Source organism: Myripristis murdjan, chromosome 14 (genome assembly GCF_902150065.1).
Source record: "Myripristis murdjan chromosome 14, fMyrMur1.1, whole genome shotgun sequence".
NCBI lineage: Eukaryota > Metazoa > Chordata > Actinopteri > Holocentriformes > Holocentridae > Myripristis > Myripristis murdjan.
The window spans coordinates 25736796-25758037 of NC_043993.1; the positions used below are offsets into that span (position 1 = coordinate 25736796).

General features: G+C 39.7%; 1 protein-coding gene across 1 annotated transcript; it reads right to left on the reverse strand.

Annotated features, from left to right (window-relative positions):
* Nucleotides 1-258: 258 nt before the first annotated feature.
* On the reverse strand, nt 259-6527 carry gng3 (guanine nucleotide binding protein (G protein), gamma 3). The gene is made up of 3 exons (XM_030069208.1): nt 6353-6527; nt 5289-5388; nt 259-2243 (listed from the first exon to the last, which is right to left on the reverse strand). The coding sequence occupies exons 2-3, from the start codon at nt 5385-5387 to the stop codon at nt 2115-2117; spliced, it is 228 nt and encodes a 75-aa protein (XP_029925068.1). The 5' UTR covers nt 5388; nt 6353-6527; the 3' UTR covers nt 259-2114.
* Between the last annotated feature and the right edge of the window lie 14715 nt (nt 6528-21242).

A 21242-nucleotide genomic window follows, 5' to 3' on the forward strand; every position in this document is an offset into this window, starting at 1 on the left:
TTTTAATAGATGCTGCTTGTTGACACACTGGCTGATGTGTTTGATTGTGAAAGGCTTTGTGTTTTTTTTTATATTGCTCCTATTAAAAGCTATGAAGGGAGAGTGTCAGATTTGGACTTTTTTTTTTTAACATGTTCATTAAAAAGGTTCTTTTTTTTTAATGAAATAAAATGAAACAAAGTGAAAATGTGTGGTGACAGGAGCTTTTATTTCAATGCTTGATATTCCATGGTTACTTTTTTTGTTTGTTTGTTTGTTTAGCCAAAGCTCAGAATTAAATTTTTGCAAGAAATCTGAAATGGTCAACTTCTGAAACAGTCTCTAGAACAGGGGTTCCCAGGCATTTTCATTTCCCAAACATTTTTCATCCCCCAACCCCACCATAGACAGACCCCTGTTGAATGTGATTTTTTTTTTTTTTTTTTTTTTTTTTCCCTAATTTGAGAGTATTTTTTGTTGATGAATATGGTTTGATACACAACTAAACAACTGGCTATGTGGAAAGTGAAACCTTGAGTCAAAATGGATGTTCCTACATCATTGTCACAATCGTATATCCTAATATCAGTATTAACAATCAAACTATTCCTTCATTTTGCTGGGGGAAACCTTTGACGGACCCCGCTTTGGGAACCACTGCTCCAGAGAACCTCTCGCACCACAATGTGCTCAAATGACACTACACACCTGTCTGTAAAAGTACTGTCCAACATCTGTATTTATTCTCGCCTTAAAGCAATAGAAAACTGTTAATGTGACAGACTCATCATAACCCAATAGCTGATTTTAGCTTTAAATGGCTTCGATTAGTTATAGATCCATAACCATTGGAATGTTTTGGGTCCGTGTGCTATGCTTGAACTATAAAATCTCGGATTAAACAGTGACCAAATGCTCAGATTTGTTGCTTTAAGTTTCACAGTAGCACCTATACATACACGCACACACGCTCACGCACTACAGCAACAGTATAGAAATGACTAAAATGTCTTTTAAATATAACAAAAACCTTGAAAGGATGATTACACTCCACTCACAATCAGCTATTGTCCTTGGTAGATACAAGTAACTGCCAAAATAGACACACCTTGGTAAATGAGGAATACAAAATAGGTGGGGTGTATCTCACGGTTTGAAATCCCTAAAGAGGAAGGTAAAATGTTGATGAGGGGGAGAGAAAAAAAATCTACTCTGAATGATCACCCATTACCTCATTTTTATCCTGATGGAAGACTGATGGCTACAGGATGAGATTACCTCCATCTACAGGGCACAAGTGGTTATGAAATGGTTTAAAGAGCATGGAAACAACGTAAATTATTGGCATCGGCCGCCCCTGTTACCTCACGTCAACCCCCACAAAGTGATCCAAAGAGCCAGAAAGCCCAGTAAATAGCCTGTCTCAGCTGCCGTTTCTCAGATGTATGGACTTATTTATTAGAGACACAGCAGCCACTTTATCAGAGCAGCATCTGAGACAGTATTTAGCACCACCATGATCCAAATATCTAATGGAGGAAACTCTTTTTTTCTTGTTTTTTTTTTTCTTTTTTTCTTTTTTCTTGAATTCAGGAGTGTCACAGCATCCCCATTAGAGTTTCAGACATTTGCAGAATCTATACTAAGGCTCGCTGAAGCTGTTTTTCTTTTCTTTTCTTTTTCTTTTTTTTTTTTTTTTTGTGATTTGTGGCGAGGGCAACACCCTCTGAAGACACTTGATGTCAGTGTTTTCCTTTTTGGCAGTTACCTGTAATGCATCTGAACATGAGATGTACATGGTTTCAACCAAGTTAGGGGCGGTTTGTTCAGGTCTCGATAGCGAAAACTCAGCGATTCTTTATTGATAAGTGGATAATGTTTTTTTTTTTATCAGGAATCCCCATATATTGTGTTTCTTCCCCCTCTAACATCAAGACTAGCAGTTATGAAATTTAGCTCAAGACATTTTGTAGTTGAGTATGTACTGTACATCGGCAGCTTTTATGCAAGGTTACTATTGTACATTGATGTGTTATTTAGATTTGAAGTACATGTACATCCTGTACATACATGTACATACTGTACAGTTGTACTTTTTTTTTTTTTTTTTATCACAACAATCCCTGATTTTGGTCTTAAAGGAGAGCACAGAAAAACTTCTTCTCCCTGAAGGGGTTCTCTGAGGTGGGCACAGGGGTGATGAGGGGGTCGTCACAGGCATGTGCATCACAGTACGCCATCAGGTCGGCCGCTGCCTTTGATACCTGCAGGTGAAGAAGAGGACGGTCACCTTCAAAAACAGATCACCAACACCTCAGAATACATCATATTATATCAAGCGCCATGTCTGAAAGAAGCTGTGTTTTGTTCATTCCACTTAGTTACGTCAATAGCCAAATTAACATTGATGTATTCCCTGATTGAATTAATCTATCAGTCTCTTTTTCAGAATTTTGATTGCATCTACTGACCAGCTCATTGTCTCTTATTTGTTGTGGCTAATACATGTGGGGACTTGGGTCAGATACAAACAGTACAAATCAGATAAGGGACAATTAGATTTAAACCTATGCTAGGAAACTTTCAGAGAACAGCTATCTGCCATTTAAAATGCCATGAAAAGATTGAAGAGTATGGGGACTGAGCTTATGCAAGTATTATGGGTTGTGTGAGGGGTGTATGTGACCCCTGACTTGAAGTGAGTGACAGTCAAGCAGTCCTTGTACGATTGGAAACTTTATGAACGGTCATTTTAAAACCTGGTGTCTCCTCTGATCTTAAGGAAGAAGCTGACTATCCTCTGTTTCTACAGGGTTCCAATATTTATTTATGTCTTCTATATCTTCACTATATATTTAGTTATGTATATTTTTTGAGCCATAAATCCTGGTTGTTGTGTATATGTAATATGATGGGTTTTTGTATTTTAGCTCCCTTTTTCCCCTCCCCTTCTCTGCAGGTCTTTCAGAGCCAGTTTCACAAACAGGGTACAAACCTCACACCAGACCAAACTGATTTACCAAACAGATTAATGCTGAAAAGTCGTGTCACTCGTCCGCAACTAGATTTCGTTCTCATCTGTGAAAGACACCCTCGAGATGCATCGGTTTGAGGTTAAGTGTTCACATGGAGGGAGCCCAGATCTAATAACTCTGATGGGATAATGAAACTTTTCTGAGGCAGGTTTGTTCTTCTGGACAAACACGTAACCTGGGCCCCTGCTCATGACTCCAGAGAGGCTGCTTTAATTTAAATCAGGTCAAATGTGACATCAGGCCATGTGACTCAAGACTAGATCTTTACATCCTACAGGCATGATATTACAGTCACTGACAGAATCTAGACAAATTAAATTTTCTTTACCAAGATTAGAAAAAAAACACGAATAATGAATTTCTAGAAATAAAAGTAATCATGTGTCTAGAGATAACACAAGATAAGATGAGATGGCACAACACAAGATGAGGTAACATAAGATGAGACTTCATTGATCCATGTTGGGAAATCAGATTGCTGCAGAAGCAAATGTTACAGGATACAGCAGTTAAAAAGGAAACAGAATATGAAAAAAAATAGAAAAAAAAAAGAAAAGAAAAAAAGCAATAAAAATAAAGATCTGACCGTTTCAACACCAGTTAAGCAAAGAGGAAAGTATGGGGCACAGTATGGATTCACTACAGTTCTTCTAGTTGTTTAGAGTGGTAGAACAGATATTACAGTATTACCTGCTTATTTATTATGAAATAAACATGAATTATGCAAATAATGACAATTATGAAACTATAAATATGTACACAACACTGGCAACATTGTTATTAGTATGTTCAGATGAATCAAAATCCTGAACTGATGTATATTTACAAGTGGTTGTATTTTCCTGCCCATTGGGAGCCCAAAGAGCTTGAATTTTCCTTTGTGCATTCTTTAATCCAGAACAATATCTTTTTAAATTGTGTCTAATAAAGATGAAATAAGTTACCCCACCCCAGAGGTCGACCTGGGACAGCTGAGTTTAGGATCAGGCTTGATCCATGTTTATCCAGAGTAGCTGTGTGGATTCATATAAATGGTATTCTATACACTGAAACAGTAAATCATCGCTGACTTACTAGTCTAATCAGTTTTGACAGAGGATCTATTTGTCGTTTTCTGTCTACCTGCTCTTGAACTGTCCTCTGGTTGTAGGCCAAAGGAGAGCCGAGCCTCTTGGTGGAAATTACACCTGAGAGTGTTTCAGAGCTGACAGGAAAAAGCACCTCTTCCTCTGCTGAGTGCAGCCAAAAAGACACGACTGCTGGTTCAAACTTCTGCCTCCATCTGTTCACGGCAAAACTTTCAACCTTAAAGCTGGGATTTACTGCCTGAAATTTTGTTTAGCCTCTAAGCAACTGGAGGTAACAGCAACCTAAAATAGTCCCAATGAAACATAATATTAGTGTTATTATGTAAGGTGTGATACTTTCATCTTCAGCTTCCCTTTTTTTTTTTTTTTTTTCGCAGCGATGGTTTATGCTTTTCAATCGGCAGCGTGGCTCTGCAGGTCGCTTGGGATGCCATTAGGAATGTGATGGAGGCGAGTAACACTTGGAAAACATCCAACGGGACACGTAACCTTGACTTAAAGAGCATCTGGGAGAGTCACTGGTGTCGCTCTATGTCTGCTCTCCAGTGTTGCTGATGAAATTTTGCCAAAAACACAACGATACGGCTGCTGTCCTTTAGGTTTGACCTCTGTTCCTTCCAGCAGCGTCAGACACAACAGCTGCAAAATAAAGTTGCTCTTTGCTCACTGACGGCATGTCCAGTGTCTGCAACATCATCATAGGACTCGTGAATAATAACTGGGCATATGTGACCAGCCTGTTGCAACATCACATGGGAGGCCATTCATAAATATAGCAGATATAGCTGATATCATTCAATTTATAGTTGGAGAAAAGGCTTTTGCAACTTTTTTAAATGATGTAACTCATTGTATAATAACAGATTAAACAGTAATATAATTCAGTATTTATCTGCTTTACCAATATAAAGAAGCCACTTTAACTTACACCAAAACCATAATTTATTTTATGTCTAGACAATATTTAACATTTTGATGTTGAGCTTCCGGATCAAGAGGCCCATCAGTTCATTTGAGCTTAAAACAAACAAACAAACAAACACACAAACAAAAAAATGTCCTGTGGTGCAGAGTTTTGTTTGTGGTGATCCAGCTGCAGCTTTGTTTACGTTTGGATAACGTACAATATGAGTTGTGGCTGTGAATAAGTTTCATATCTGAATCGGAAGCATCCGGTCTGTCTTACCTTTATCCTACAGAAACTGGCCTCTATCTTCAGCTGCTCCACCAGCTTCCTGGCTTGCCCGACGCTCATGGTGCTATTCACTGGGGTGTCTCCTTTCATCCTACAGCAGGCCCATGGGTGACGGAAAAATCCACAAATATGATCACATTCACAGTCAAGATTTTGGCCTTTTTTTTCTTTTTATAAATGGCCACCATCCAATTCCTCTCTACACACAACCTCGTCCCTAATCGATGACAAATCTGCTGCTCTTATCACCAAGAAATACAATACTTCACTTGGACAGAATATTCAAATCTGGTTCAGAACGGATGAAAATGGGTTAATTATGTTTGCAGATTGTGACATTTGAGTTGTGAATTTCCTAGGTTTATTAATAGCAATATTAGTTTCTAGGCGCTTCCTGATATGAGCCATGGCTGTGAATTACTATTAAGTTGAGCTCAAGGGGCAAAGTTTCATCTCAAAACAAAGCACAGCATCATTGTATCACATCTAATACAAATTAAAAAGGTAAAGAGGACATTCATATATCAGTAATTTACAGGATTTACAGCCACATAGTTAGCAATTCTTGGAGTGAATCAAACATCAAGCCATCGGTCAATCTGTAGTGATACAATATAAATATCAATCGATATTTTGTCATTGAATAGGCACTGCTGTATTAAGCCGTTTTCAGGGGCCCAAGGAAAAAAAATGTTTTCAAATGCAATAGAAACCTATAAACTGGGCCAAATGCACACACACACACACACACACACACACACATACACATATTCTCCATGGCCCACACAGAGTCCCCCACTATAAGCAGGAATTAACATATCACAGAAATGTCTGCATATGGGCACGATGGTCACACAATAAGCCACACAAATAAGGAATAAATGTGCATGCACCCTTGGAAAAAAAATGAAGAGCATAACGGAGGAGGAATAAGGAGAGACGGATTGTCAACAAGAAAAAGAGGCAGAGCAGCAAAGACACCGAATCCTGGACCTCTCCCCATTTTCTCATCCCTCTTCCTTCATAAACCCCATTTTCCCCCCCAGTCTCCTTACCCGTATTATATTCCTCTTCAGGTGCAATCTTCCCCCCTCTTCTCTCTGGATCTCTCTCTCTTTTTTTTTCTTCCTCTCACCCTCTCTCAGCAAATATGTTTGTGTGATATCAGTGTAGCTGGACCCCACCCCTCATAGACAACAGCCTTGATGCTACCCTGCTCTGTACAGTCCAGTGCACTGCAATTCTGCTACAATGAGCACCAGATCTGTGCTACATGGAAGAGGATCTCCCCTCAGCACTGAGTGGTACCTGCCAGCAGAGGGGAGGGGAGGCCATTGGTGCACATTTCTCCATATGAGGCTGGATCGTACCATATATGCGCTGGCAAAACTTGGGGGCAAGTGGAGGATTTCAGGTTCAGGCATGGCTATGAAACAAGATTATTATGTCCTGCGGTGTTGTTTTCACCCTTAGGAGTGAATTCAGTTTGGGATGTGCACCATAATAACCCAAATCCTATGCTATTTTCTGCTCCTCCGCGCGCTTGTGATGCCCACCCCTCTCCTCTGTTGCTATGGGGACTGCTGCAGTCTGGTTGAGGATTTTACATCATGACTGATCTCCTCTATTCAGGCAAACCATGGCTCGGCACTATTTCCAATATGGGCTGATAATGCAATGAAAACTGGTTTCCCTGCGCGCTGCACGTGCCGTTATAGTGATTTAAGGCATAGAACAGTCGATGGAGAAAATAATGCACTCTATTATTTTCTATTGATGCTTTTTTTCTCGGTGTTTGGCGGCTCCTGTGATGCGCTAAGACCCAAAGTCCAAAGAGCCTTTATAGGAGAGAGTGGAACCGCACCAGGTTACGCCATTTGAATGTGTTGCAGAGGAATCATGGGAAAAATATCAGTGTCCGGCGTCATGGCAACGGCTTACAAAAAATGAATAGGATGTGATTTATATCTCCAAAACATCAATTCTGGATTAATTATAGTCTTTGTGTTTTATGCCACTTTATTACCCTTTTGGCATTTTGCGCCACAAAATAGGCTAGTTTCATTATAAACTTATTCAGCAGTTTTAAAGGGAAAAAAAATGTAGCGAGATGGCCCACACAGGACACCGCGCACCTGTCTGATGGTCTGCTGGTCTGGGAAAGGCTCCGGCTTTGCATTAAAGGCTGGCCGTGATTTTATTCTCCGCCGGTGGGCCATCTTCTCCAATTTTTACTATCTCTGCAGAAAGAGAAGCCTCGCCTCACGCGTTTCCTTTAGAAATTGTCCTTTGTAGTTGCCGTAGGTGCACCGAGTGAGAGCCACTCTTCCCGATTCTTCTGTGGGAATGACGCTACTTACAATAAAAGAAATGATAGAGAAAATGTCTTCCTCTTTTATATTCTTTTTTCTTTCCTTTCCTTTGCTTTGCTTTTCCTTTAAATGGGGAAAAGGACCAGGACCAGATTTATAGATTAAAGTCAGATAGAGGCTTTATTCTTGAAAAAGAGAAAAACAAAACTGAAAACAGTAAGTAGGCTAAGTAAATTAATGATGCATATAGGGTTCTTGTCCACAGATTGTCGAGTGAAACAGCTGCAGGTTGTTGTGTCTCCTAATTAGTGAAGTCTAGGAAAATGGCTTTAATGCTTGTTTGTTTGTTTGTTTGTTTGTCTATAGTCTTGACTAGTCACACTACTCGCAGGATGATTTGTGATGATTTGTTGATAAGACGTAATTGTTTGCCCCTTCATCTTATCCCAGGCTAAAAGGGCAAACTCAATTTCTTACATTTTTCCTTTATAAAGCATTTTCATCTGTTTCAATCCAAAACGGCTGTTATGAACAAATTAATGTATGAATGAGTAATTTCACCACATATTCCATCTAAATTCCCAAACCTCCCCATTCTCTGATTGGTCTCTTTTGTGACACATTCATACTTTTTTCCCCCATACAATTTCTACAAGTCCAGCTGGATCACAACTTCCTAATATCTAATGATATTACATTTACACCAGCCATCTCAAGATTTTGCTCCTTTCTCTGCATTATCTCAGGGGCTTTGGGTAGTTTTTTCTTGCCCACTATGAGGGTTCAAGTCAAGTAGGTGTTGTCGTAGGCTATTTTGTTTGTTGTAAACTCGTGTGCCTACAGTGATTTGGGGCGCTAAATATAGCAGATTTTTTATTTTACTCGTTCTTCCACAGCTATCCTACAAATTCATGAGAGCGCTGAAATCTTCCACTCGTCTTTTACACCATCCTCACGTTTTACTCTGAGGGATTCTTCTCTTTTTCAGCGTCTGTCACCTTTTCAGTCATTCTCCCAGCATAAACCCGGCTCATTCAAAATAGAGAAATCAGAGCTGTCAACCAATCAGGACCCAGTTTTGTGACTTTCTCTATTTGATGTTCCTCCGGTTAAATCAAGAAAAAGCCCGGTAATCAAACCATATATGCTTGAGAAACCTATTGAAGAACAATTATTCCTATCCCCAGCCATGACATTTGAAGATCTATTTATAACGTAAAGGATCTGGAACACTTAAAAGCGCTTTATAAATAGACGTGACTTGGCTGACCCAAAATGCTGAAGCATTAAATATTTAGGTTATGTTAAATGATGGTTTACAGGCCAGATAGTGCTGCCATCACTCTTTTCAAGCTGTTTTCCCCTTTCATTAAGTTTCACAGAGCTGAGTCCAGGCCATTTGAGGGGTGAAAGTTCACGGCGGGTTGATGCCAGAAGTGATGACAGCAGCTCACTCTGCTTCCACAAGGTTAGCTGAGCCAGCGTAGCATTCACCTTTTTAAATCCAATATATTTTAATCTGTGTTTGCAAGTGACTGTCTGATTTTTTTTTTTTATTTTTTTTAATTTTTTTGAACTGTTGATGCTTGCATGAAGTATCATTTGTGCATCAGAAACCAGTCTGGATAAATGACCCATATATCCGCTTGGCTGTGAACTCTTCTCATCGACATCTAATGTAGTGACACACAAACCCGCGGCTTGCTGCTGCTTCCCACTGCCACCCAGTTCGTCAGCCATTTCTGTGTCAAGTCAGTGATTATTATTAAATCCCGACATGAGTGCAGCCGTGCCGTCGCTGTCTTACCCCGGACGCAGAGAGCACCTGTAGTTCATCATGAAGGGAGAGAAGTGAGGCCTCAAATGAGCTCAACATGTTATTTATTGTTGTTTTGTTTACAGTATGAAGGTATTATAAGCTGCACTTTATGTTTCCTCACATTATTGAATTGTGCAATGTAAAATAGATTAGGAGGCACTGTTCTTAATGTAATATCGTTGATTTTATCGTTTACTACCGTTGATGTGGAGACTGCAGCAGGCCTGACAGAGAACAACAGGGTGTGCAGTTCATCACATTGTGCTGCAGTGTAACGGCGCCATCTGCTGGACAACACTGACAGGCCTACCTGCATCCCTGCCGATGCAAATTTAAGACCGACTAAACATCTGAAATATTTTTTTTTTCCACTGAAATTTGACGGAAAATAACACAAAGAGCCTTATTACATGACTTTGTCTCTACAACACTATGCATAGAGATTTGTTTTCGATTTATTTAATAGCTTGATGTGTCTTGTAATAGAGAGACATAAATAAGGCAGTTATTTTTTCACAAGGAAAATATTTTGCAAATAATTTTTTGCTAACAAACTGCAGGCCTAATGTTGAGGCAGAGAAGCAGTTCATCTGTGGGGTTCAGGCCGGTGAAGCTGCAGCTAAAGTGCACCCAACATGTATCCCAAGCTAAAACGATTGAATTTTAAATGTAATCTCTGACATTTAAATGATTTTCTGAAGCCATACACGCAGCAGCCAGGAAAAGTCATTGCTGTAAATTGGAAGAAGCATATCACCAATTTAAACTGGGATGGATACCTGACCTTTATTATACTGGGCCATTATGAATTTCAAATGTAATTTGAACCCTTTTGAAAAATGTATAATCTTTTTATTATTAGGTCTGTCTCAAAAACTGAAGATCTGTCAGGAATGGAAAGAGAGATGTTTGACAGCGGACTCGTACGTCTCGGGTCAAAATGATGTTCAAAAAATTCATCATCAGTATCTGACACGGCAGCAAGCTCAACTGTATGACTCACCTTCACTTGTTTTCAGCTTTTTCTTAGCCATTTTTAAAAAGTAATTTTTCTTGCAGCCCAAAAGTAATTACTGAAAAGCTTGTGTGTAAGCCATTAGTGCAAATTCTAACAAGGTTTTAAGCAGCAAATCCAGTTTTTAAGAGTACGTTTTTATTCAACAGCACATGAACAGCCTTGGCAAACATTGCTTGCAGCTTTGGATAATAATCCTAAGATCCACCTTTAGGTTGCAAACTGTAGCTCTAGGTAAAGTTAATTAGCCAGATAATGCAACAGAGTGTTATAATAGGCTCTTCAACTCAATCTCATGTTAGTCAGTCTGCTGGCTGGCTCATCAATTAAATATTCTCAATATTACACACTTAAAATGGACGACTTTTCCACAATCAGGGAAAAATAGTGCAGAAACAAATTAATACAAACGTTCAGCATTCAGTGTTTGTGTCCTCAAGTTGCCAGTAGATTCAAACTGCACCTAATTGCAAAGGATGTCTCTAAAAAGAAAAAAAAATCACCAGATGGGAGCTGCTGTTACATCTCTGCAGGTTATGTTCTGTTATAATTAGTGTGGGACTGCGAATGCATGACAACTAATAGATGAAAGTCATCTAATAACATCGTGTCCTCTAATTAAAAAAAGAAAAAAAAATCTAATGATGAAGCATACATGCAAATGAATTTCCAAATTGAAAAGGAATTAGAAAATGAAGTGGTAAATGGAAAAAGAAAACAACAAAAACGCAAATGGACTAATTCAGTGTCTCAAACAGATAAACTCATTTGAATTTAAATAATTAATTGGGCTGACTGAATGTTTAATTAACCATTTCCTCAAGTCTTATTCATTTGTTTTAATTAATAAATAATAATTAATTAATTAGCATTTTAATTCTAGCCATGGCACACGGGGGCCTCCCATGCCTGGAGACCTCAGATCTGTCTCGACATGTTCGCTGAATGCAGTTTTACATACGACTCACGGCACGGGGCTCTACACACATATCTAAAATATAACTTTCAGTCTGTCAAGCACATGTAAATCAGTATGTAGGTGATGTTGACCACTTATAAGAAAACTCGAATAAAATGAACTGGAACCTGAATGGCCTGAATGAGACCTGGAACCTGTTTTGAAAGCCATTCAGATAAAATGCATGTGGGACCCAGGCCACTAAACCCAGACTGTCCACTGCGGACGTGATGATTCAACTGTGTTCAGGAGACAGAGCACCATGTTGTGCCTGTGGTTTGTATCAATAGAGACTGAAACAGTGTTGGTGTAAGATTTTTATATCAACCCATTTAGGCCATTGATTTAATGAAGGCACCCAGTGGCTGACAGACACTGACATGCTGGACGGGTTTCAAACTCAGGTCTGACTGTGGTGTTGATGTTGAGCAAGAAGAAGAAGAAGAAGAAAAAAAACATGCTATGCATGATGCATTATCTGGCTCTGAGCAATAACGCCTGGTCAGTAGAGCCTGGCATTTTCCAAACCAAGGTCCAGAGTTGCTACCTCTAAAAATTCTCCATAATTTTGGGGAGTAAAATGATGAAATGCTACAGGTGATCATTCAGCAATTGTTTGGTGAACGACGGTGCAACTTTTGAGTTTCAGATTCCTAAATCTGCTGCAAAAGATTTACACCAGAGCACAACATCCTTACCCAGGAGAACAGATGGGAACCGATTTGCCAACAGTTCAGCTGCAGGTTGGTAGCGTTCATTTGCCAATTTAGGCATCCAGCACGCTCTCGTTACATTAATATTCCAACAATTATGACACTAGTTTTAAAGGTACATTATGTGAACTGGTCATGGGTTGATTGAAGTGAGGACCCTTCAGTATCAACTGCCAAATATGTGGAATAAGCACCTAATTTGACAATGAACCTCAGAAACACATGCCACGATCCTGTGCCATACATGCCAATACTTTTAGCTTGTAGTAGTTATTGCTGGGCAGATAGTGACAGTGTGCAGTAACCCCTCCCTAACACCTCATGTAAGAGCCAGGCGGTCGATGTGCACCCTCCCACCCACGGGTACGTAATCACACTCCAGTGTAAGCCAATCCAGCTCTTATGTAATGATGAACAAGGCAGCTATGGGCGGGGTGATAATCTGCATCATCAATTGCAATCGGCCCGTTCTATTGATTGTAATGTAATGGCTCAATGATTTCCACACACTCATAACTTCATTCAGAAAGCAGACTGAGCTTCAGCCAATCACAGCGCTTTGCCCTATTGACGTGGATGTTTGAGTTCAGGCCAGCTCTCAGCACACTCCATTCAGCTGGATCCAGTGTGGACCAAGAGTCTTTTATCGTCTCTGCCAGGTGGCAGCCTGGAGGGGATCGTGTGTTTGCCTATGTGTCTGCGTCTGTCCTCGGCTAATCTCGCAAACTACTGGGTCTATCAGCCTGAAGAACCTTTGCATAACATTTGTTTTGCTGCTCCTGCTCCCTCTCTTTATTCACTGTCTAGCGTGCTTGCTTTTTATCCTGTTGTGGCCATGTTTGTTCTGATCGAGGGTGAAAAAATTCATGATGTGCATTGTGTTTTTTTTGGGTGAGTTTACATACTTCTGACAACAGAAACTCAACAGAACACAGAGCAGACACTCGGGAGAAAAACCCGGTAAAAAAAGTGTGAGAGCCGGGGTCAAAACAGGCCTTGATGCTTCACGACTGTAAAAAAGGATGAGTAAAACAACCGTCACTGTCTCATATGTCAGAGGACTGTTTCTGTTTCTGAGTGTGTGAGTGTGTGAGTGAGAGAGGGAGAGAGAGAGAGGGAGAGAGAGACCTATAGTAGTAATTTTTTAGTAGTAATTGTTTTTGTTATTTTACTTTGCGTGTTTTCTAATGTGGTTTCTATTGAAATCCATGTGACTTCTGGCACCTGAGCCATATAGGTTCCAGACTACTGATTTAATGAGAGTAATACAGTAAAAACACTTAAACTAAAAATGTCAAGAAAAAAAAAAAAAAAAAACTAAAACTAACTAAACTCAAGAGGCTTTGGGGACTTTATGGAATATTTTCTATGCTGTATTGTATTATGAATCATATTGAATTTTGAATCATTTAACCCTTTGATGCATGAATTATGAAAGCCTGAGTCAAGATTTTTTTTCTTATGTGTTTTTACTCTTCTTAGGGCATGAACACTTTTGTGAGTCTCCATACTTCTTTAAGGATGCAGGACTGGTATTACCATGTCATGATACTAGTATTAATATGTTTTCAAGGACAAGAACTGAGAGCATTCTAACAGCTGATATGCAATTCCACCATAGAAACCATTGCATTTAGGAGAAAATGACTTTTAAACAGCTGTCCACTGTAGTGACCGCTATGCGCCAAAGGGTTAAAACAATTAATGCTGAATCTGTGATCAGCACATATTGAGTGCACTCCTATATGCATCTATGTGTTGCTGTTTTGTATCTATAGATGGGGAAATGACCTAAAATTACAATAAATTGACAGAAGAAACATTCCCACAAAGTCACGCTTATCTTTTTTTTTTTTTTTTTTTTTTTATTAAAAGAGCCAGTTCCAGTGTGTTTACTAGAAATTAACATGGAGAACAACTTCACAATCCAGCCATCAGGTTTTGTACTGCACACTTTAGGATGCTATTATGGTAACATTATCATATTCAGCTAAAACCAACAGAAAGAGAAGACAAGACACTGATTAAACCACTTGGTGTAAAATCTTCATTCATGTGACCGACAGGGGAACAGATTTTTCCGAACGGCTGCTAATCAAACGTTGAAGAAACAGAAGAGAAAGTACAGTATGTGTGAACTCGGTTTGACATTTATGAGCAATCTCTGTCTCGACTGCCGGTTCTGTCGACCCAGTGAGCGCTCCCATGAAAATGTGACTCGGCTCGCCACACAGAAAGTCTAAATCAAATCTCGTATCAGTTTCCCTGCACGTTGTATGTTGCTTGCGTCCTTGTATCTCCATCGGAGCGGCGACAATCACAAGCAGCAACAGCAAAGTCGTGTCACCTTGCTGCTCGGGTCAAGACATTTTGTACTTGCTATGCTCCTTTCCACACCTGCGAGCCTGTCCCAACACGCCCTGATTCCTCTCATGGAAGTCCAGATATCTGCCTTTCTATTTGGGATGATAGTCCTGACGTAGCCTCGCTGGGGGAAACAAAGAAAATGGCCGGCGAGCTGGGTACACGTGCTCAACGAAGGTTATTTCGGTACGACTCGTTTGACTATTTGCATATTATTTTGTGCTACATATTTCATGTCTGAGATCGGCTCAGACTGACACATCCAAATCACGCCTGTATGCTAAAAACACATTTTTATTGTGACGGAGTAGATCGAAACATTTCAGTTTCTAAATGCTCTTTGCTCTATGCTCACACGCAGTTTACACCAACAGCAAACATGGGCTATAAAAGGCAAAAGCTGCGGTCGCTCATTTATTTTGCCTTGACTTTTGCACAGGCATAAAACATACAGCGATTTTACCTGTAACTGTCTAGATTACTGACGGATATGCATTATTGTTGTTGAGTATTAATTTTGTCGACAAAAAACGTCTTTACATGATAGTGATTACATGAAAACCATTTGTCATGAAATTTAAGCCAAATAATTTGGCATTTACGCTGACTAAAAGTGAACCAATTAGCATTAAGACTGATGGACAGTCATTGTCCTGAAGCTGTGCCAGTTGCTTTTTGTTTTTTAGCATTAATAGCGAGATGAGAGCACAGCATATGTGAGTCATCCCTCGCTTCCTCCCTGTCCCTTCCAGCGCTCACACAGACAGCCTCTCTCTCTTTCTTTCTCTCTTTCTCTCTCTCTCTCTCTCTCTCTCTTCCGGACAGAGCGGGATCACAGATTACTGAATCACGCTGTTTGCCAACTTGTAACAGCATATTGCTTCCTGCCAGATTTGAACTTTCTTGATCCCAGGAAAAAGAAACATGACATGAGATCTTTTAGGGGCACAAAAGTGCAGCTGAACGCCAGCACACCAAAGTGCACAACCTTTGCACCCGAGTGTGTACATGTGACATCGATGAAATGTGTGGAGGCTTTGCCGCAAGAGCAGGAACGCACGGCTCGAGCAAACAAGCAAAGACGAGACCCTCTCTGAAGCTGAAATCAACTCCAGATTTTGCTACATGAACAAGGTTGTGCGTTGAAATTTGCAAATATTTATCACAATATGCTAATGTTAACATGCACAGTGTAATTTGTAAATAGACATTGTAATTTGTAACTGCACTGTGAAAACTAAACCAGAAAATGATAACCACAATCTAACTTACCGACAGCTAGTTAGCATTTGTATTTAGGCGCATATGTATGTAGAGCCACAAACACAGCAATGCATACAGTTTTATATATGTTTTCCTACTGCCAGTCAAACTCCTAATTACAATTAAAATGTGCATGTCAACGCCACATGCATAGGTATGCACATTGTGATGCACATTTGCAACTTTGTTCAGTTTTCAGTTGCATGTTTCTGATGCATTTTAGCTCCGTTTTCTTCTAAAATATCTTCAGAGTTGCACATGAGCACTGATATCAGGACAGGGCCTAAATTGGACAGGACAAAAAAATATTTGTGGAGAAAAAAAGTGTCAAAAGCAATAGGAAAATGCCAAATGTTCCTGTGCTTCAAAGTGTAATTTGGATGAAATCGTTAACATACTGTGTGACTCAAACAGGGACTGAAACTAAACAAAACTTCCGTTGCCAGAATGAAGCCCGTTGTTGCAGGAAAATTAACATCACAGTTTTATTTTGAGTGAGAAATAAGACGAGGTTTGAAGAAATTTCCGGCTTACACCACCCGTTCACCTCCATACGTACTTTTTTATTTTCAATCCATCTATCATGATTGTAAGGGAGACCTCCCAGTTACAGATCCTACGCTCGTGCACACAGTCACACTGAGATAAATCAATGCATCTGGCCTCATGAGGCGCTGCACCCCGGCAGTGCACTGGAGTCCGGATTCAGTCGGAGCGGATGTGAGCACGGCCTCCGCATGCAAGCCCACTTTGTACCAGTCACCCTATAGTGATATTCACCACTTTGCATCAGCTGAACTTGACGTACGAACAACGTCTTTGTGATATAGCAGCATTGTATTAATCACAGTGCACCTCTTTTACAAAGAATTACGAAGGGTAGTTAGTACATGAAGATAAAAACATTGTCTAAATACAATGACCAGTTACTACAATATGAAAATATTACATTTGCTTAAGAGAAACAATTCATTATGAAAAGCGAGGGTCAGGGAGGTTAACATGGAGGTTTTGCTCTCCGGAGGAGGCGGGGCGGCGGGGGTGAAACAGCACAGCTTTACTACGATAGTCATACCTGAAGAGTTCTTACCCCCGTCAGCACTGAGGGAGGTGATCTGCATTTTCCTTAGTCACACCATCATCATTCTCCTCATCAAATATTCATCAGTATCCTGGAATTCAATATTTGGTACAGGAAATAATACAATGTTTAAAAAATGAGCGATAAAATACAAACAGAGGGTAATAAAGGTTCCACAAATAAGCAATGCACAGTTACACAATGTTTCCAGAACTTATCATACATAAAGTAGCCCATTTCATTTGTCTTCTGTTCAAGTGCAAAACACAAAAACAGAAGATTTTTTTTTTTTTTTTACACACTGACACTGCGGTTCTTCATCGACACACACCGGCCCTCCCAGTTCATATCAATGAAAAAGAGAAAAAGCTCAAGTTCAAGTTCACTACCCCCCCCAGCCCAGCATCCTTAGATGAAGCGTCTTCCAAATACAAACTTCTGAGGTCAGCTGTGAGCGAGCCACTGCACAGTAGATCTATACAATATGTAGTTAAAGAAATTGCTTTGACAACCACTTTGCATATAAAGTTCGTATAAAAAAAAAAAAAAATGAGGGAGCAACAGCAACAGGCAGGCCCTCTTCAAAGCTCAGCAGTAGATCCTTCTCTGAAATGAGCTGGAAAGGGTGAGCGGCATGTCGGGTTGAGCTCCCCAGCTTCAAATAAAGGCTGGAGGTAAACACTGGAAGATGGCATGTTGACCTGTGTTCGCTGAGGTCTGATAGGAGTGAAAATATAACACTGTAATGCTACGCAAGCACAGCTTAAGATCCTTGTTTTTGCTACGTGGTTGGAAGATGCCATACTGTCCCAGCGGTGCGCCTTTCATACAAAACAAAGACTCATAAAAAAAAAAGTAAATACATGGATATATGTGCACACCTAAACCTGTGTGAACACAATGAAGAAACATGACCGTAGAAAAATAGATAGCCTATATTGAAGTCACCCAGTCAGGAAATAAATACCAGAAACAAAATTCAGAAACTATTAATTTACAAAATCATAGTATACAATAGTGGAGGACCAAATTATACAAGGATAAACTGAAGGCATTTTGGTTGTAGGAACTGCTTGCAGGGCCTTTTTAATTAAACGGCTTTATTAAAATCTGGAAAAGGGGCAATTGGCAGTGGATTGAAATTTTATTAACTAAATAATTAACTTTCTGGCGAAACTTTGTTGAGCCTGACTCCCGTGAACCCTTATCTCAAGTACAAAAGTTTGTATCCAAACGCATTCACTCTCATTGTAGCTTTGATAAATGTTTTGGGTTCTGACAGAGCCGAGCATTAGCCCTGTCTTTAAATCTCACATGATCACCTATAGGATCAATAATCGATCAACTGCAGAGGCGAGCCGAAGGAGGGCAGAGGGGCTCAGGGTGGCCAAGACTGTCCCGCTCAAACCCAGCAACCATTTTCTGTTCAGTGAATAATCTGAAGTGAAAGCTGAGCGGGACGGGTGACGATCAGATAATTTTCAATTTAAAAAAAAAGGTCTCACACAAAGTGGATATTAGTATGGTATTGAATCTCAGTATTCATTGTACTTTTAATTTAAAACAGTACTTCCTGTACTGAAATCTGGCACAGATAGAGTTTATGGTCTCTATTTTGTCAATTTATCAGTTTTGGATGAATTTAGATTCTAAAATGCAATCAACAGAAACTGCAGACTCAGTAAATAAATCAATTATAGCTCGATCCATGTGGGATTTTGAGTATGACTCGATGATTGATGGCAATAATCTCTTTTTCACTTTCAGATGCAAACGGTAACTTGACATGCTAATCCGCTTTGTTTCAATCCTCAAGTGAAAACTGACACCTGAAGGTTCAACTCACACTGATCTGCCACTTGATGTCAGTGTCTGTATTGGGCTCATTCACTTTATAAGTGACAAAAATCTCCAGTCTGTTAATAAAACTATGAACGAGGTCCAGCAGCAGTGGTGGGACATTGTGAGGCGATAACTGCACCACAGGTACTGATGACGACAGATTGTTGTCTGGACCAGTCAGTTACAGGAGAAAATCATTTCTCTCTGCAGACAGTCATTGAAGTTCATACACATGCCAGAGTTTTCCCTAAATAAGGAGGAAATACAAGCGGGGGGTGAACTGTGTCCCAAAATGCTCCCAGCTCGGTTCAGCTCAGCTTATTCACATTTAAACTGCACAGACTGTTGAGTCAGGGGAGCTGGAAATATAGAGCACCTTCTCTTATTCCCAGTGTCATTTCAAAATTTAATTAAGACGGCTTGGATAATAATTAAGCCCGTCATTCCAGCAGTTCAGAGGTTGCAGGAAGGAGACTTTGCTGACACCTGGCCATCAGTGTGACGCTCTAATGCGCTACTTAATGGGATAATTAATATGTTACACTTCCTTTCTTTTTTTGTGGCATTTTCACTTAATTTTTTTTTTTACTGCAAATACCGGATCTGTTCTGTTTTGCTTAAACCAATTAATCTCATCTTGTCCTTTAAAATCAGCTCAGCCACATTTTAGCCGTTCCCTATCGTCTATTTTAAATACTGGAAACCTTCAAGATAAAAGCTTCTCTTTTCAAAATGCAGCTTTTGATACTTCAAAATATCGACTTCAAAATACATTTAATATTAAACCACTGGATTTATGTCAAGGGCTGTGTCAGTTGATTTGACTTTTTTTTTTTTTTTTTTTTGATTTTGTAATTTAGTTTTCTGTGGCAGGCAGGCTCTTTAGTTTACATTTGGCTGACGTTTGGGCCACCATAAATTAATTTTTAAATGCATCTTTCTTCAAAGATCTCTCTGCAAGGGAATAAATGTGGTAGCATAGAAGACGGGACACTGAATTTGTGCTGCTGTCGATCTTACACCAAACACAGCAACTGAAGCAAATATCTATACATTGCCTTGAGCCTTGCAAAGTGTGTTGTTAGCTATGAGCTGAGAGGAAACTGGCAATAATTAGTGCTGCAGCGTTCTCCATGCAGTCCTGAACAAATTATGATTGTTGACGCTCAATTTGTTTCAGATTTCTTTCCAGGAGTTTTCTATCAGCTCTGTGTCTTTTATAGTCCCTGCTTGCACGGGCATTAAAGTGCACATCTCTCATAACTTCAGCAAGCCTCGTCTCACCCTGAGTCATCTTGGGAAATGAGCGGAGGAAACACAAACACAAACATAATTTGAACGAAGGAAATAAAGTGGAATCACAAGGCTCAAGAACATAACCTACGTAAAAAAAAAAAACGAAACAAAAACAAAACACAGCCAATTAGTTGACACTTTGTTTTGGCTGCAAACTGGACATTGTGCCTGTGTGAGCATGCCAAATTTCAATTTCTTTTCGATTACACTGCCAGCTTAACAGCAAGGAAGGTCCTTGCATTTAGGAACTGCCCTTTTTCAGATTTGTCCTGCTGCTCCTGAAAACCACCGCTCAGTGGCTCTAATCTGCTACTTTAAAAACGTAACACACATGCTACTAGTTGTCCATTGATGCTAAGAAAAAAATAAGCATTTTCCTCCCAAACTTGAAATCTGCTGCTTCAACTTAGTAAATACATGACCCACAGTGATCTAAAAGGAAGACAAAATTTGCATGGCATCAGTTTAGAAAATGTGCAACATAATTCTTACACTTAACAGATCACAGATTATTAGCCCCCAACTAAGTTCAGGTTTTCGACATGAAACAGATTTATGGAAGTATGATCCTCAAACTGAGAGCTGGATAAATTGCATTTTGCACACAATATTCAAATATAAGTTATATATGAATGAAAGTACCAAAACAATTGCAAAGGTGGTAAATATGGTTCCAGAAGAAATTTGAATGATCATTTACGTGCAAAAAATCACTTCAGATCTGAAGGAAGATCCTCCCAGTTTACGACACGTGAATGTGTTTGCAGAAATGGCTCAAATACAAATGACAATTTACAACTTCTGCTAATTATAATGTCCCTGCCTCCATCATTGTGCACCTTTTGAACATTATGACTGTGCATATTTCGCAAATGGCAACTTGCCATTTATTCAGCTCCAGCAGTGACAAATCCCCAGTTATTTGATGCATGTTGGAGAGGACCCGGGCCGAGACCTTAACAAAGTGACATGTAATCCTATCAATGCCTTCATGATTCAAAATAATGCATAGTAGTAAGAGAAGCAGCATAGTTACACACCTCTACAGGCAAAGTTAAACACAGATAAAAAGGCAAATGAAAAGAATTACGGGTAGGAAGGAAGAGTGGCAATCAGCTAAAGCAGGAACGGGCTGCCGAGAACAAAACCAGATCTGTCTTATGATTTTGTTGTGCTACATTGAAAAGCAAACAAACAAACAAATGAACAAACAATATTTTCTTTGACCCCTAGACCTGACTGCCAGGCCATTATATTTCTTGGCATAAATTATTCTGAGAGT

What these genes read in the sequence shown, in the direction of transcription:
- gng3 (XM_030069208.1), bottom strand. Translation starts at nt 5,387, where the DNA reads ATGAAAGGAGACACCCCAGTGAATAGCACCATGAGCGTCGGGCAAGCC. An exon ending in CCAGTTTCTGTAGGATAAAG is followed by an intron (nt 2,244 to 5,288) that starts GTAAGACAGACC and finishes CTTCACCTGCAG; the next exon opens with GTATCAAAGGCAGCGGCCGA.